This window comes from Chelon labrosus (assembly GCF_963514085.1).
Source record: "Chelon labrosus genome assembly, chromosome: 11".
Classification (NCBI taxonomy): Eukaryota; Metazoa; Chordata; class Actinopteri; order Mugiliformes; family Mugilidae; genus Chelon; species Chelon labrosus.
The window spans coordinates 9,852,046-9,868,304 of record NC_140344.1 but is presented as its reverse complement, the minus strand read 5'-3'; the positions used below and the strand labels follow the sequence as shown (position 1 = coordinate 9,868,304).

The 16,259-nt window shown below is 41.8% G+C and overlaps 1 protein-coding gene across 3 annotated transcripts in view; it reads left to right on the top strand.

Moving 5' to 3' along the window:
- srpk2 (SRSF protein kinase 2) overlaps positions 1-16,259 on the top strand; it is a 62,993-nt gene that overhangs the window by 42,706 nt on the left and 4,028 nt on the right. For 2 of the 3 annotated variants that reach the window (XR_014699346.1, XR_014699347.1), the window contains 12 exons: positions 367-475; positions 1,931-2,018; positions 2,400-2,487; positions 2,566-2,672; positions 4,713-4,878; positions 6,319-6,359; positions 7,476-7,797; positions 9,483-10,430; positions 12,273-12,373; positions 12,943-13,050; positions 13,148-13,217; positions 14,399-14,872. Coding sequence is in view for 1 of the 3 variants with exons in the window: in XM_084556014.1 (XP_084412140.1) it covers positions 367-475; positions 1,931-2,018; positions 2,400-2,487; positions 2,566-2,672; positions 4,713-4,878; positions 6,319-6,359; positions 7,476-7,797; positions 9,483-10,430; positions 12,273-12,373; positions 12,943-13,050; positions 13,148-13,217; positions 14,780-14,872 (2,241 nt within the window). In the remaining 2 variants the exon portion in view is untranslated. The remainder of the gene's footprint in view (positions 1-366; positions 476-1,930; positions 2,019-2,399; positions 2,488-2,565; positions 2,673-4,712; positions 4,879-6,318; positions 6,360-7,475; positions 7,798-9,482; positions 10,431-12,272; positions 12,374-12,942; positions 13,051-13,147; positions 13,218-14,398; positions 14,873-16,259) is intronic. The other variant, XM_084556014.1, reaches the window with a different exon arrangement.

Sequence of the window (16,259 nt, the reverse complement as noted above, 5' to 3'; positions counted from 1 at the left end):
AGCAGTATAACCTTCAGAAACACTTTGATTCAACAGCACCAAGTCCTCTAAAGACAGTTTCAATAAAAATCACCTATCATAAAGGAATGAGGATTTATTGCACGTTGTATTCGTTAGATGTACCTAATAGGAAACCAACTATGTTCATCCAACTGTCTTCAGTGAAATGTTCCCTCTTTTTTGTCAATGTGCTGCTTCACTGTTTCCACAACACTCCTCCGTTCCATATGCTGTCTGTATGACCTCCATCGTTGTCTGCTGCTGCTCTGCCTTCACTTCTTACTCACTAATGGATTCCATGTCATTGCCTGGTTATCCCTTATAGTCGCCCGTAACCTTCATCTTCTCTCGCTTTATCTCTCTCAGGAGGGTACCATCCGGTGAAGATCGGAGATTTGTTCAACGGGAGGTACCATGTGATCAGGAAGTTGGGGTGGGGCCACTTTTCCACCGTATGGCTCTGCTGGGACATACAGTGAGTCACACACACACTCACAGACACACAAACACATGCATATTATATAGAACAGTATAGACTTTGAAATTGTGCTTCTCTTGTGCGTAGAGACTCTAAAGATGCACACACACTCACCACAGATATGGCATGATCCAGAAAAAACACCTGCCACACAATAACACAAGGTCTCACATACACACATGAACATAGCGGCTCCTCTTGCCGTCCTTCGCCTCACCTTGCTGTCACATGCGCACAACACATAAACCACACGCACCGCACATGCACTTGTTGACGGGATCTGGCACGTCACCACAGTGACAGCTGCAACTAACACCACCCCGCTCCGGCGGCAAAGCCTTCCTATTTGCACTGTAATGTTGTTTGCCGTGTTCACGTGGCAACCGGGGTGGATGGATGACAGTATCATCAACCCAGTGTCACCTTTCACTGAATCACGCGCACACGCACAAACTCATTTACTCATGTCACTGGTGTTAATTACAATAATGGTGGTCATAAGCTAGGTGGAGTTGGGTAACGGTAGGCGAGTCATTCACAGTCTGTGACTAGTACTGGCCCTTGGTTATCTTCTCTGGGTCACTGTTATGCTGATTAAAGGATGTCACAGGATGGCTTACTGTGTTTTTTCTCCCTCATGTACAGGATGTTTGCTTCTTTTTACTTTCGTTTATCTTTTAATGTTAACAGTCTCAACCGTCGATGTGCAAATCGTATTTAATGAGTTGTTGTTCAATTGTCTTATGACTTATGCATTTTGATGTGCTGCTTATATCGTTGAATCTGTCTGATATTTGTCTTTTTTCCATTACATTTCAAAATGCATGTTGTTGGCAGATGTTCTTTTCAGTTTGTTTCATTTCAGAAAATAAGTAGGATAAAGGATTTTTCACTTCAGTCTGCACCTATCAAATACTGTATTTCATCCATCCATCCATCCATCCCATCCCAGTTGGCAGTGCATCACTGTCTATAACAGTGAGAGACAGACAATCATTCTCAATCACATGCACACCTACATACAGGATACAGTGCTGACTAACGCACCGACGTCAGATATTTCAGTTTATTAGTCATTTCTTGATTATTAATGATTATAATGGTTATACATAAATAGGATTTTATTTCCCCCCAAAAAACAACACGCAACCTAACAGTAGTGTGTCTGCACTGTTTGAGGACAGAGAGTTGTGTCAGTGGTGCTACATTTCTCAAATGTAAGACTTTTTCCTTGTAATAAAGTGTGGCACAGCTCATGCATATCCAGTGGCAGCGTGGGCAGTGTGAACAACAGCCAGCAAAGCTTAGGCTGTCATTGCTGGTTATTATTGGTTCACGTGGTAACTCCTGTTTTCATGCATCGCTCACATGGCCGCATTAATCAGCACTGATGGCTTCAACATCCTCTTTGTGCGTGAGTCAGTCTAAAGTTGTGTTAATGTGTCGTTACAGAGTGAAGAACTTTGTGGCGATGAAGGTGGTGAAGAGCGCCCAGCATTACACAGAGACGGCCCTGGATGAGATCAAACTGCTGCGATGTGTGAGAATCTGATTAGTTTGACATTTTGGTGTTGGGGATTTTTGTTTCTTTCTTTCCGTCCATGTCTCTCTGGTCTGGGTTCCAGCCAGCTTGGTTTTCACCTGTTTCTTTCCTCACCTCCCCTTTTGACACTTCTCACGACTCCTTTTCTGTCTATCTGTTAACAAGAAACACTGCTCATTTATCCTGTCATAAATGTCATCTTGAAATCATTTTTTCTGCATCTTTATTTCCTACACCCGTCTCTCTTCCTCTTCCACCGTCTTTTTCATCTGACTCCTTCTGTCATCTCATTCCCTATTTCCTCCAGTTTGTCCTTCATCTTCTTTTCCCCTCCTCCAGTCAGGTTTACTGTATCTCATTGTCCGTGTCGCCCCCCAGGTGAGAGAGAGTGACCCCGGAGACCCCAACAAGGACATGGTGGTTCAGCTGATAGATGACTTCAAGATCTCTGGAGTCAACGGCATACGTATCCTCATCAAAAGTGCTAGTGTGTGTGTCGAGTGACTGAGATGTGATGTTGTGAGCCCTTGACTCCCCGTCCCAGATGTGTGTATGGTGTTTGAGGTGCTGGGTCATCACCTGCTGAAATGGATTATTAAATCCAACTACCAAGGTCTGCCGCTGCCGTGTGTCAAGAGCATTATCAGACAGGTGAGGACACACACGCACACACAAACCAAGTGTATTTATAGATATGAGCATATAGACTGTGTTTGCACAATATTGTGCACCTGACCGCTGCAACCAGGCACCTGTAAAAGATTTCCATAAGAGGTGATATAAGGTGACAAGCGAACAGAACCTCTTATTTAAGTGCTCGTTGTTAGGCTCCACAACGAGCACTCCTAATATGTGCAATATATCTATTATTTATTATATCTCTGTCATTTCTGCATGCTGTTGCAAACTGCAATTTCCCCATTGTGGGACGAATAAAGGTTTTTCTTATCTTATCTTATCTTATCTTATCTTATCTTATCTTATCTTATTTTACCATTGTCATGTTTTAACCGCATTTATACATGAGGGGGTTTGTCTGATTGAGTATTATATTGATGAGTAGATTATTATGTTAAAGCCATGGGAATTCAAAAAGAAATCTGAATAATTTTCATGATACTAAATCCAGCACATTAAAAATAAATTGTAATAATGATGATAGATTATTTCTACAGACATTTTTCTCTGTAAAGATTTTGGCTTGTCACAGAAGAAAAACACAGGTGTAACTTGCAACATTATAAATGTCTGGATTTCATGTTGAAGCTCTGCAGGACGTTGTTATTGAGCATGCTGGCTCAATATCATGGATTTCTGAGGCACTTGATCGATGAGCTATTGTTTCACCTGTGCTCCTGTTTGCAGTGAACATGGTCAGTTTATAAAGGGTAGTTCATTTTCTTTTGTATGGGTGTCATGTGTGCAAAGGACAAGAACTAACAGGCTATAAAACTGAGGGAATTGAGGAAATGTTCAAGTAAGAATGTTTTTGCCTCCAAACTGGCTTTACTGATTTGCAGTACTGTTGTTGTATCTTTTAAACGATAGGGTCAGATTTTTTCAGAGGTGGGGAACAAAATCCAGACTTTAACTGTAGCTAATATGAAGAACTGAGTTACAGTCTTGGTGTTAAAGAAGTCCCTCTTTGTTTTCTAGTGATGGCATTTCTATCATGAGTCAAAGTGGGGGGCATAGTAACACAAACAGGGCATTTTGCAGTACTTTTAGAAGATTTCCACTTGATTAGGATAACTCAGACAGATCAAGGTTCATAGGCCAACATTTGCAACGTATCTTTACACTGGCTTTTATCACCTACACTGGAATCACCAATCCAGTGTGAGCAGGAGGATTGATTACAGCAAGCAAAGCATGTTTTAATGCCCAGTGTTTCTGTACTGAAAGGTCAGAAGTCTTTTTGATATTACAATAGTTACGCAGTTTTTAAAAACTGGATGAGATCATCTGTTCTACCTATCGACTTATTTAGAAGAAACGACCTTTGTTATGTTAGCCACATCATTCCTCTTTGTTAGTGAAGCCACTTTACTAGTCTCTTCTTAGGCAAAGGGAAGCCTCAAATAACATGCAGGATTGTATTATAATATGGAGACTTGGTAAAATATTTCTATCCCTAATTTAACTGGGGATGTAGGTTAAGAACATTTCCAGTTTCTACATGCCAAATACTGAAAGACTGGGTAGAAAGAGAAAAGCAGACAGTAGATCAAGAAGAATATTAAAATGCACAAGCTATAATGAATACAAGTTGATGCAATTGTTTACACTTTAGTACCAGAGCTATTTTCTGCCAAGAGGCATTTTCCCCTCAGCCACCTGACCAGCATGTGAAGTCGCTGAGCCATTTCAGCTGCTGTCAGCCTCTCGACTCTCGAAAGCTGGGCTGAAGATGAGCAGAAATTAAATGAGACTGCTTGCTTCAGTCTGAAAGCCTCTAGGCAGAAACAAATGAAAGAAACAATGAAACAAGAACACCAACAGCCTATCTATCTGCCTTCAGTCAGCAACAGGCATTAGGGGAAGGGCTAGTTTGGCTCAGAGAGGGAGAGAAGGAATGATAGCGAGAAAAACAGAGAAGGAGATCTACACGGGGACAGAGGCAGTGTTTGCATTTTCTGACTGTGTATGCGTATATTTAGGAATAAAATGTGTCTGTTTATGTGTTTGCAGGTCCTGCAGGGTCTGGACTACCTCCACACAAAGTGTAAAATCATCCACACGGACATCAAGCCGGAGAACATCCTGATGTGTGTGGACGACGTCTTTGTCAGGCGTATGGCCATGGAGGCAACCGAATGGCAGAAAGCTGGAGCTCCACCTCCGTCCGGATCAGCAGGTAGGAACACGCAAACATTCTCACCGCGGGGATTTTAGAGGAGATGGTCCAGGAAAATGTCCTGCCGAGAGTTGGATGCAGACATATATACCCCTCTGTGGACTGGAAACAGATAAACAGCTTGACTAGCTGACAACAAATGTCGCTGCAGCCCGGCAAGGAACGCACATAACCTCCTGAGGAACCATAACTTGTTTTTACACTTAAGTTTGAATTCAGATTAAACAAATTATGCATCATATGTGCATAAATGAGCTTTAGATTGATTGATGATTCCAGTCTTAGTACAAAGCTAACCATCTGCCGATTACAGCACGAACAGGAGAGTCAAATCAAACTTATTGTTTGTCGGTAACTCTCAGCAAAATAGCCAATAGAAGCATTTCTTTAAAATGTGAAAATGACATTTTTTTTACATTTTTCTTGGTTTATGAGGAGTTTCCTGAAATCTTTGTTTTACCAAAATACCAGTGATTTTATTTGTACAGCTAGCCATACAAGTAAAAGAAGCAGTACAGTTCAGTACAACTGAACTCAGCAGGCAAGCTCCTCAGTCTTCATTTGATTTCAGCTCAAAGGTGACACCTGCGCTATGTGTAGCAGGAAAAGACGCTCATGTTCCTGATTTAAAATTGTCATTTGCAACAAATGTAATAAAATTGTGTGCCATCAAAAACGTACTAAAACTTATTTTTTCCTTCCCAAAGATCATGTTTTAGGGCTTGCTACGCAAAAAGGATTCACAGAGAAGCTTTTTGTTCCTCCTCAGCTGCTTCCCTTTTGGTGCTTTACAAAGACATTTCTTGCCTTTTATTCATCTCTTGTCACTGAGTTCCTGCACTGGAAAAAAAAAGTCTAGTTTTTAAAAAATATTCTTGACGAACTCAACGTGAACCCTGTCCCCGTGGTGAACCGCCCCGCGCTTGCATCAGTCAGTCAGCTAGTCCGTTTGAGCCTTAGGGTAACCAATTATAGTGCTTACACTTCTACACATATAAAGTCGGGCACTGAACCGTCAACTGTTACAGGGAGAAGGTTCGGTGGTGACAGAGTAAGTCTGTGAGCGGCTGTGAAGACGCGAAATAAAGTGAGGGTTTATCGAATGTCGACATGTGTTTTAAAGCAAAACCTCTTCCATTTCTGCAGCATTTGAGAAGACACATTTGTGATGTATTCAAAACCAGCTATGGACTTCTCACATTGCTACATCTCTTAGATTATTTGTTTCATTTAATATTATATTTAGAACGAGTGAGTAAGGCAGGAGGCGTGTGAAAAATATTTTCTCTTCATTTTCTTTGTGCATTCTCACTGTGCCTACATATTCTGTATGCATCAGGTCTTTAAAGGGAGCTTTCACTAAACTTAATGATCTAGACTGTTGACCACATTGTTGAATTGAAGCCTCTGATTGTTGTTGTCTTCTTTTCTGTCTGTCAGTTAGCACAGCCCCCCAGCTCAAACCGGTGAGTACAACAGAAGTGAGTATGAAGCGAGAGGAATGCACACACACACAAACATTCGCAGCACACAGAGGTCTACTTCATCAGATTTGATCGTATTAACTGCTAGACACATAGGGAGAGAACTGAGCACACCACGATATTAAAAAAAAAAAACAGTGCTCTAAATGTCATATTGACAAAGATCTTCTACTTCAAATATTAGCATTCCTGTTAAAGTATCTACTATTCTGAAATAGCAGGGTGAAAAACATAAATAAAAAATAGCTTGAGGAATCTTAAATCTTCTCAGATTTCTAAGAATACCTGTAAAACAGTGTGCAGTAAAATCCATGGTTTAAGACAGCTGGATAGACTAGTCCATATTTTACGAATACCAACCTGTCAAAGACCAGTAAGGCGACATTCGTGTCAGCCCTCCGCCCCTTCTCCTCATTTACTGTTTTCCCACAAGGGAAAGCCACACTAATGGAAATCCATATTATTCCTCAACCCTCTTCCTGTTTTAGAGTGTAATCCTTCTTCCCTTAACATGGTGCATCTGAGGCTTTTCTTGGGCATCTCATCGCCAGAGAAAACCTAGACTGTTGTGACAAACGCTATATTTAACACTCTGGTATACTGCAAAATACAGAGAGATTTCCCTGGTGCTGGCGAGCTTAAACAGCATTGTGTGAACTCACTGGGCAAGCCCTCAAATGTAACGGGTATTTATTTTCAAATGGATGTCAAAATAAGCAGCAGTCACAGTTAAGGTTCACAGGAAGACAGTAATTGTCCATAGTTTTAAGTAGTTCTAAGTAATTATTAATTTACAGTTTATTGTTTTCTAGTGAAGCTCAATCACATAACATATACACCTTATCGAGAAATCAGTTTTTCAGGACAATTGTTTGTCAACCCCTTTACACTTAACATTTAATCCTTCAGCTGAGGTGAAAGATTCACATTCACTAAATATTAAGAATAACAGTAACAATATGTGTGTACTAACTATCAGTATACAATAAAAGTGTTACTGAACACTACTTACAAATCATAACCCACCATTCAAATAAGAATCAAAACCTTTAATTACCTTGAATACCTCCCAGTGACCATTCCTCTTCCTCCCCTGTGTTTTTTTTCTCCTAGGTGGGAAAGATCTCCAAGAACAAGAAGAAGAAGCTGAAGAAGAAACAGAAGCGGCAAGCTGAGCTGCTGGAAAGGCGGATGTTGGAGATCGAAGCCCTGGAGAGGGAGGCCGAGAAAATGGAAGAGAGAGCCAAAGAAGGGGGGGAGAAAGGGGAACTTGAACACAACCTGTCTTCGCCGCAGCAGCCACCGCCACCTCCTGTGGGCCCCAGCATGGCGCTGGGAGAGAGCGATGATGATGATGACGATGAGGAGGACGGGGAAGATGAGGAGGAGGAGGGAGGAGAGAGGGAGAGGCCCGTCAGGTTGACTAATCATACATGTGAGTTATGTGATCCTGAGAGGTTTACCCAGAGGTGCTGTTGTTCTGACCGGGGAGATTAATAATTCTTGTTTCAACACGACAGCTATGACCCACGTGATTTTTAAATTTGATAAATATATATTGTGAATGATCATCAGTAGAAATCCCTCAACCTGAATTAATTAACCACATGATACCCTCCTCTCTCTCCTAAAGAAACATTTTCCTTTATATGTGCCGTACATATTTTGGTATAGGCGCATACCAGAGTAGTGGCTCCCAATCATTTGGCTTTCAATATACACTGATCCGCCATAACATTAAAACCACTGACAGGAGAAGTAGATAACATTGACCATCTTGTGACAATTCAATGTTCTGCTGGGAAACTTTAGGACCTGGTATTCATGTGGATGTTACTTAGACATATGCCACCCACCTAGACCAGACTAGGCACCCCCACCCCATAGCAATGACACTCCTTGATGGCAGCAGCCATCCCCAGCAGGATGCAGCCTGACACAGGCACACACACAAAAACAACTAAAAAAATCATGAAGAACAGCACAAGGTGTTGACCTGGCCTCCAAATTCACTAGATCCCAAACCGATCAAGTATCTGTGGGATGATCCACAGAGCGCCCTCCTCTCAACCCATAGGACCCAAAGGCCCCCACTAACAATATTCTGTTGCCAGACACCACAGGACACCCTCAGAAGGACCATGTCCATTCTCTGATGAGTCATAACTGTTTTGGAGGCACAAAAGAGGCCTACACAATATTAGAAAGGTGGTCATAATGTTATATCTGATTGGTGTATACGTTCTCTGGTGTAAATCCTGCTTCAGAAGGTCGAGAATACAGTCCATTATAAACAAACAAAAATCTGGGTTGACCCCTTTATACGGTAATGCCTTATTGACATTTCCTGTCACATCAAATTTACTTTTGTCACGCGGTTTTATGTGGTCATATAGGCTATTTATAGGCCGTGTAAATAAGCCTGCCATTTCTGCATTGCTTCCTCGCAGTCTGTTGTCAGATCCCTGAATCAACACCAGCATCACTGATTTGTTTGACTGAACTGAAATGAACTATTGCCATTTTGGCTTATTTGAAGAGGGACAAACTGTGTTGTCACATGAATCATGAATGCATCGTGATTTGTTCATTTTACTTACTTGACACTGAGGCATTCATTATGAATTCAAACAGTGTGATTTGCCATCTCTTAATATATATACAGTTTATTCTCAGTTAAACATTTGTAATTGCTATATGTATGACATGTTGGTTGCAGAAACGCAGTGTGTAAGTATCTTGAAGGTGAATTCTCTAAAGCAGAGCGGTGGCTCTGACAGATCTGCATTATGAGTGAACGTATGTGTGCGCAGGTTTGTTCAGTCTGTCTGTGAATGAATAGGATGTTGATTGGCTCCAACCGCTCTGCCCACGCAAGTCCCACTGTGTATGGAAGGCTAGGCTGATTCACAAAAAAAACCCACAGTCTTTCTCCGTCTCCCTCCTCCACCCTCTGTCTCTGTCATACTTGTATTCTCTCTTTGCCTCCTCTTTAATCTCTTCTTCTCCTTTCACGATCTTTTTCACTCAGCCTACATCGATTTTGAATTTGCTTACTGTATATCTCCTTCCCACCCACTTCCTGTTTCACTATTTAGCCTCTCGTCTCTCCATGTTTAGGTGCAGCGCCTCCCCAGGAGCCGAGTGAGGCACCCCCCATCACTGATGATGACCCTGATGAGGAGGTGGAGGAAGAAGAGGAAACAACGCCTGTGGCTGAAAAAGTTTCCCTCATTCCCCCCAATTCAGAGGATGGTAATGGAGGTCCAACACAAGCAGAAGTAGAGCAGGAGGATGGGGAGGAGGAGGAGGAGGAGGAGGAGGAGGAGGAGGAAGATGAGGAAGATGAGGAAGAGGAGGAGGAGGAGGAGGAGGAGGATGAGGAAGAGGAGGTATTGAAAGGGGCAGGGGTGGAGGAAACGGAAGAGAAGGTAGAGGAAGAGGAGGAGGGGGAAGAGGAAGGAGAGGATAAAAAGGCTGAGGAGAATGAGACAGAGGAGCCAAAGAGTGAGAACAACACAGAGGAGGAGCCAGTGGTGGTGGTGGAGGAGGACTCAAAAGAGCATGAAGGGGAGGAGGACGACGACGAGGAAGAGGAGGAGGAAGACGATGACGATGACACGACGGCTGAGCTCCTCACAGAGAACACCTCCCCAATAAAGCCCCTCATCACTAAAACGAATTCAGCCAAAACCAACGGCCATGTTTTGTTGGGCACTGAGGGACTGAAACCGAACCCCGGGACTCCTCCGCCTCCTTCATCCACCCCCGGCCCCCTCCTCTGCCCTCTGGTGGAGTCCGAGCTCAGCTACACGGACAGGGACAACTCTCTCAGCTCTGGTTATGAGATGTATAACGGCGAACTGGGAGAGTTGGGGCTGACCAACGGCTCCAGTGATCGACATCGGGGCACGGTTCCCATCTTCCCAGAGCTGCCCCTGGATCCTGAGCCAGGAAATCCCGTATCTGTAGGAACGGCAGACATCGGAGCAGGACCCTCACCCAATAGCCCCACTGCAGACCGCAGTCGCACTGTGTCATCCTCAAGCACAGGAGATACACCCAAAGGTGAGTTATGATAATCCAGTATTTACTAATGTACACACGCACAACTATTCATGCAAACTACTATTCAATATGTAAAGAATGATTTTAAATGCATAATAAAGGTAGGAACCATCAAACACAATCATCATTAAAGTAGCTGTTGTTTTCATATTGCTCTGTATATTTGTTTTGAGCTCATGGTTCACTGGCCAAGTCACCTGGCTGTAGCAATTTAGCCCTAATCAGAGTTACTCTCAACATTACTCTGCTCATTTCTCCCGCATCCAATGCGCTGATTACAAGAATCAACAGTTCACTTGGTATCTAATAAATCACAAGCCTTGAAAATTCATTCTAATTGGTGAGAAGTTATAATGTTTTGGCTCATCAATGCGTAGTACCTGTCCCTGTTCACAGAAAGTCTCTCATTTGCGTCGCTAGGCAACATCTAAGAGCTAAATAGAAAAGGGTTTACGAGAGAAAAACTGAGTTTTAAAGACGTGTGAAAAAGAGACATTTACTCGCTACTGTCAGTCTCAACAATCTGAATAATGCTGCATCCTGCTACATGATATTATTAAAGCTGTCCTTCTCATGGACATAACATAGTCTTTTCCCCTCAAGGAGGCCGCGTCTCCCTGTTTATCAGAAACATTCACCCAGGTTTTGCCAGTTCTCTCGTTTCTCCCCACGTTCAGAGCAGCTTAGATTTGTTTCCTCTCCGGACCACTGTCCTTACGCCTTTCCTCTGCAGTTGCCTCCTCTGGTGCTGCAGCATCACTATGGCAACGTTTTTTAGTCTTTGTCCTGTTACTTGATGTGTATGTCCAGATTCATGTAAATATCAGATTCAATCTGATTTAATTTGGCATTAGCACTGAGAAGCAGTTTATATGTGTATATATATATATTAATTCTTTGTTGTGGTTAATTAATAATAGGTAGCTCAGAACTCTTCAGTTAATCTTAACCTTTAATTTACAACTCTACAAATCAGTCTCTCGAATGCTCTCTTTACCTCTAGTCAATAGGAATTGAGAGTTTTTACATAAATAACATTTTTAAAATATTTATAGAAAGATAAATCATCCTAAAAGTTCATAGCAGACTCTTATTGGGGTCCATTTATATTTCATAATTGACACTTTCATTATCACTTCCCCTTTATGAATAATCGCATTTATTTTACGATGTCTCTTTACGTCATATTAACATTTTACTTGAAATAATAGTGTTGTTCATTCTTCATTGAAAATATTACTTTCTAATAATAGAGATAATAGATAGAGAGTTGACTGGTGCATTTATATATTTATTTACAGTACTCGTATTTCATTTCAATACTGAACACTTTGGATGTCATAATCTGTTATAAAAAAATAAAAATTTATACATAAATATATTTAAAAATATTCTGTGATATAATATTGCATGCCTGGTAATATAATACTGTTTCTCACTATTATATTTAAGCATGCAAATACCCTCCTCTGGGTATTATTTATGACTCAGCATCACAATTACTCATCCATATACAGCATTCATTTTAGTATCATTAACTCTAGGCTTCTAGTTTCTAGTTCTAGGGTTACCTCAAGAATCACATCTCCAAACCTCAGTAAATTGTGCCATGATTTAGATCTGTGTTTCAGTTTAAGTACCCTCTAAACCAGGGTTATGACACTTGTAGTGGGTCCTTATCTGACATGATGACTGGTTTTATTTTGTTAGAAATGTTTTAGTTGGAATTAAAGAATATATTTGGATTCCTTGTTGAAAAAGCTGAAGTGACCATGGTCTACAATAAATACCTATTAGTGCATTAGAGTCTTCTTATCTCTGTTCCATTGTGTCCCCTGCCAGTCAGAGCCAGAGCTGCAGACCTCCTGATCAACCCTCTAGACCCTCGCAATGCTGACTCCATTCGAGTCAAAATTGCTGATCTGGGAAACGCCTGCTGGGTGGTAAGATATCTCACTTAAATTTGAAACGTATTTGTTTTACTACCCAAGGCCTTTTTATTCTTTTTCACATTATGTTTAATGCCCGATAGTTCTGCACTACTTGAAATCTTCAGCTTCCTGAGTGAGAAAGAAGAGGAGGGCAAAGAAGCATGACATCAGACACTATGTTCCCTTCATTGTTTGCTCCTGTAGTCAACAGTGCACTGGCTGGTCATTGAGAAGCGCTGATCTGACAACAAAGTCCACACACGATATCTACACATACAGTATGCGTACAGTACAAACTAATAGATGTCAAGAAAAGCATCCTACACGTCCAGATCAATCCTGTTACCAAGGTTATTATAGACACATGATAAATGGTACTTAATTAGACAAACATATTGATCAGTGTTATCACGTTTTATTTAAAAAGAAGGGTAGAAAGGGAGAAAGGAATATTTTAATTGAAGATTGCCAGTATACAGTATTTATATACTGACATACAGACTTACAGACATTAATCCTCTCCTCTCCTCTCCTCTCCTCTCCTCTCCTCTCCTCTCCTCTCCTCTCCTCATCCTCGACAGCATAAGCACTTTACGGAGGACATCCAGACGAGACAGTACCGTTCCATTGAAGTCCTGATAGGAGCCGGTTACAGTACTCCTGCTGACATCTGGAGTACTGCCTGCATGGTATGAGCGTTTCACACATTCACATCACCATTTAAATTACGCACATATACCGTGAACTCTACAGTATTAGTCTACTCAATTATTGGTTCTTTTGTAGGCATTTGAGCTGGCAACCGGAGATTACCTGTTTGAGCCCCACTCTGGAGAGGACTACTCCCGTGATGAGGGTGAGTATTTAAATGTTCGTGACGTACATGCACAGATTTTAATTTCCAAATATAGAATCGCTGTCAGCTCCACAGCTGCCTTTTCTACTGGTGAAGCATAGCTGAATATTGTATCTTAAGACTGTAATGTGGATGCTGACTTGAAGATGCAGATATAATTGGCAGTGATGGGAAATGTTCAGTGTAAAAGCAAAGTGTCATGTATTGGATTCCCAGTTTTTCTCCATTGTTCAGATGCATTGCTGTTTTGAGACTGCAGCGGTGTATTAATTGCAATGTCAAATGCATGTGCTTGACATTTATTAAAGTTAATGAATATAAAAATATATATCATGATGTTTTCCCAGTGGAACACGAACAAAATACTCATTTTATTTTTGGATTCATCACCACTTTGCCGCCTATTAACACCGTAACATTGTATCTTAGTGATGGAGAAAAGCTGATTTTACTTTAAGTGGATAAAAAATGTGCGCAGTTTATATAATAGCCCCCACTCTCCCCAAATCCTCCTATCCACTGTAAATTCTGTCCTTTATTCCTGCTGCTATGCCTCCACTCATCTTCACCCTACTGTTCACAAAAATCTGAATTACCCATGAATGTTACAGATACAAACAAATCCTGCATTGTGCTCAGTATCCAGACGTTTGCAACAAAACAGACAGTAAAACAGTTAGTAAATGAAACCTGAAAGTGACATTTTCCAAACTATGCACCCTCATCCTCAACTTGCTCCTAGATCACTTCATCTCCACCGATCTTTGATCTTACTCAACTTCTGGTGTTATTTTTCTCTTTGCATGTGACACACAGTAAACTTAGTGCCGTTTGTATCCTGACATCCGGCCGTACAGAGAGGCACTTTTGATCTAACACCAATGGAAATCTGAATGCATGTCACTTTTATTCATTTCCTCACTTATGCTGTGGAGGCGCAGCTCACTAACATGGGTTTCTCTCCTTTACTATCTGTGACTGTCTCTTTTTTCCTCCCTCCTCCCTCTCCCTCCTGTGATCTTTTATATCCCCCCCTCCACCCTTTGCTTTACTTTCTCTTTCAATTAATTCTCTTATTTCTCTATCTTTTTACTTTTCCTTCCTCTTCCTCTTTATTTGGTACCCCCCCCCCCCCCCGTCCCCGTCCTTTCCTCCGTCCCACCCTCCTCTCTCCTCCATAGACCACATAGCCCACATCATAGAGCTGCTGGGCTGTATTCCGAGGCACTTTGCGCTCTCCGGAAAATATTCCCGGGAGTTCTTCAACAGAAGAGGTAGCGCTGACGAGGGAGCTGTTGGGACTGAGACACACAGATGTCTAAGAGGCACAGTAATGGACACTAGCAGACCATTTAAAATGTTTGGATCTATTGATTAAGAGTTGGATGTGAGAACAATCTCATCCATTCCCCTCCGCATCGGTCTGAGTGTGTCCATGCAGTACCCTAAGGCAGCAGTGTGTGTCAGCGCCGTTCAGCCTGTGTATGTGCGTGTTGATGTGTGTGCATGCCGTAATGCTGAACCGTGCCTGTTCCTTTTGTGATGTATGTGGTGGTGGGCAGACCACATCGCTCTGATCATGGAGCTCCTTGGGAAGGTCCCACGCAAAGTGGTCGCTGCCGGGAAGTACAGCCGAGAGTTTTTCTCCAAGAAAGGTAAACGACACCGTGGATGGCGGCTGGTTGGCCTCATCTTGAGGGATAGCTGGCTGTAGTATAAAAAGAGATCAAGAATGGTGAAAAAAAAAAAAAATAACCTGTATTAGTGTTTGTTGTGTAGTAAAATGTCCACTCATTATTCTGCGTTATGGTCCAGATAGCCTCAGGTAAGTTGTCAATTCACAATGAAATGAATAATTAGTCGTGGGGCTAGTTGATGATTCAACATCTCATTTACCAAAATTAATGATAATATGATGATAATTTATTCAACATGAACATGCGTCATAGAAAAGTATAATTTCACTAATTTTTTCAAATGAATTAATGTAAGCAAATTGTAATTAAAAACTAAATTAATTACAACATAAGTTGTTAGAAGAGTTTTATTTCGTCTTATTTGCTTTAACTGTGATTTTGGAAAAGAAACCAGTTTTTTATTGTTATTAAAATTTATTTTAATCACGTCCAGTTTTGTGGTAAGCTGAAAAATAACAGAAACAATACTAGTTAAGTCACATTCCCGTCCTCTACATGCCTGAGGCCCCCCCTTAGTGTGTCATAGCTCTCTGAGTCTGCTCATCTATGAGCCCGGTAAGTGCATGGATCTGTGTTTGGTACAGCTGATAACCCTTGCACCCTCTCAGCTATTCTCTTTTTAGTTTCTCTCGATCTCCTTTCCTTTCTGCTCATATATTCTTCATAATGTGTCATGAGACCTGAATATTCTGCCTTTGATGTTGTCTCTGTCTGAGGTCTGAGCCTGCACTTGATGTCTCAATGTTCTCTCTTTTATCTCTTGGTGTTAATCTGGTCTGACTGTCTCACTGTGTCTCTCCGGGCTTCTGCCGTCCCGCCCGGAAGACTTTGGCCGTGCAGTGCAGACAAACGGCCTTGTCGCCTTGTTGCCTTCGTGCACGCTGCTGTTTATTGAGCTTTGGGGACGGCAGATACACTGATTGGCAACGTAACACCTGGAAACATTCGCTCAGCTTGAAGACACAAAGCTGATACAGCAATTTGTGGCTAATGTTAGCGCAACATACAGCTATACACTAAAATGGTGCTGTCAGAAATCACGACACAGCAACATCTCCATGAGTGAATCTCCGTACAATCTAAGGGAATTCTTGATAAATGGTTTGCAGCCCCCCCATCCTGTGCTCTCCAGTCGGTGCAGACGAAAGCGAGGTTACCATGGCAGCGGTGGTTTGCACTGGACCTTTGGTCTTGATCGCTCCCATCATTAATCATTCTCTCACACTTTCTTTCTTTCTTCTCTGTCAGACTGGTGCACCCAGCCAACCGTTTTCCTCCTCTCTTCAGTAATGAACACCTTCCTCTCCTTGTCTCGTTCCATCACCTCTCTATCCCTCTGTCTATC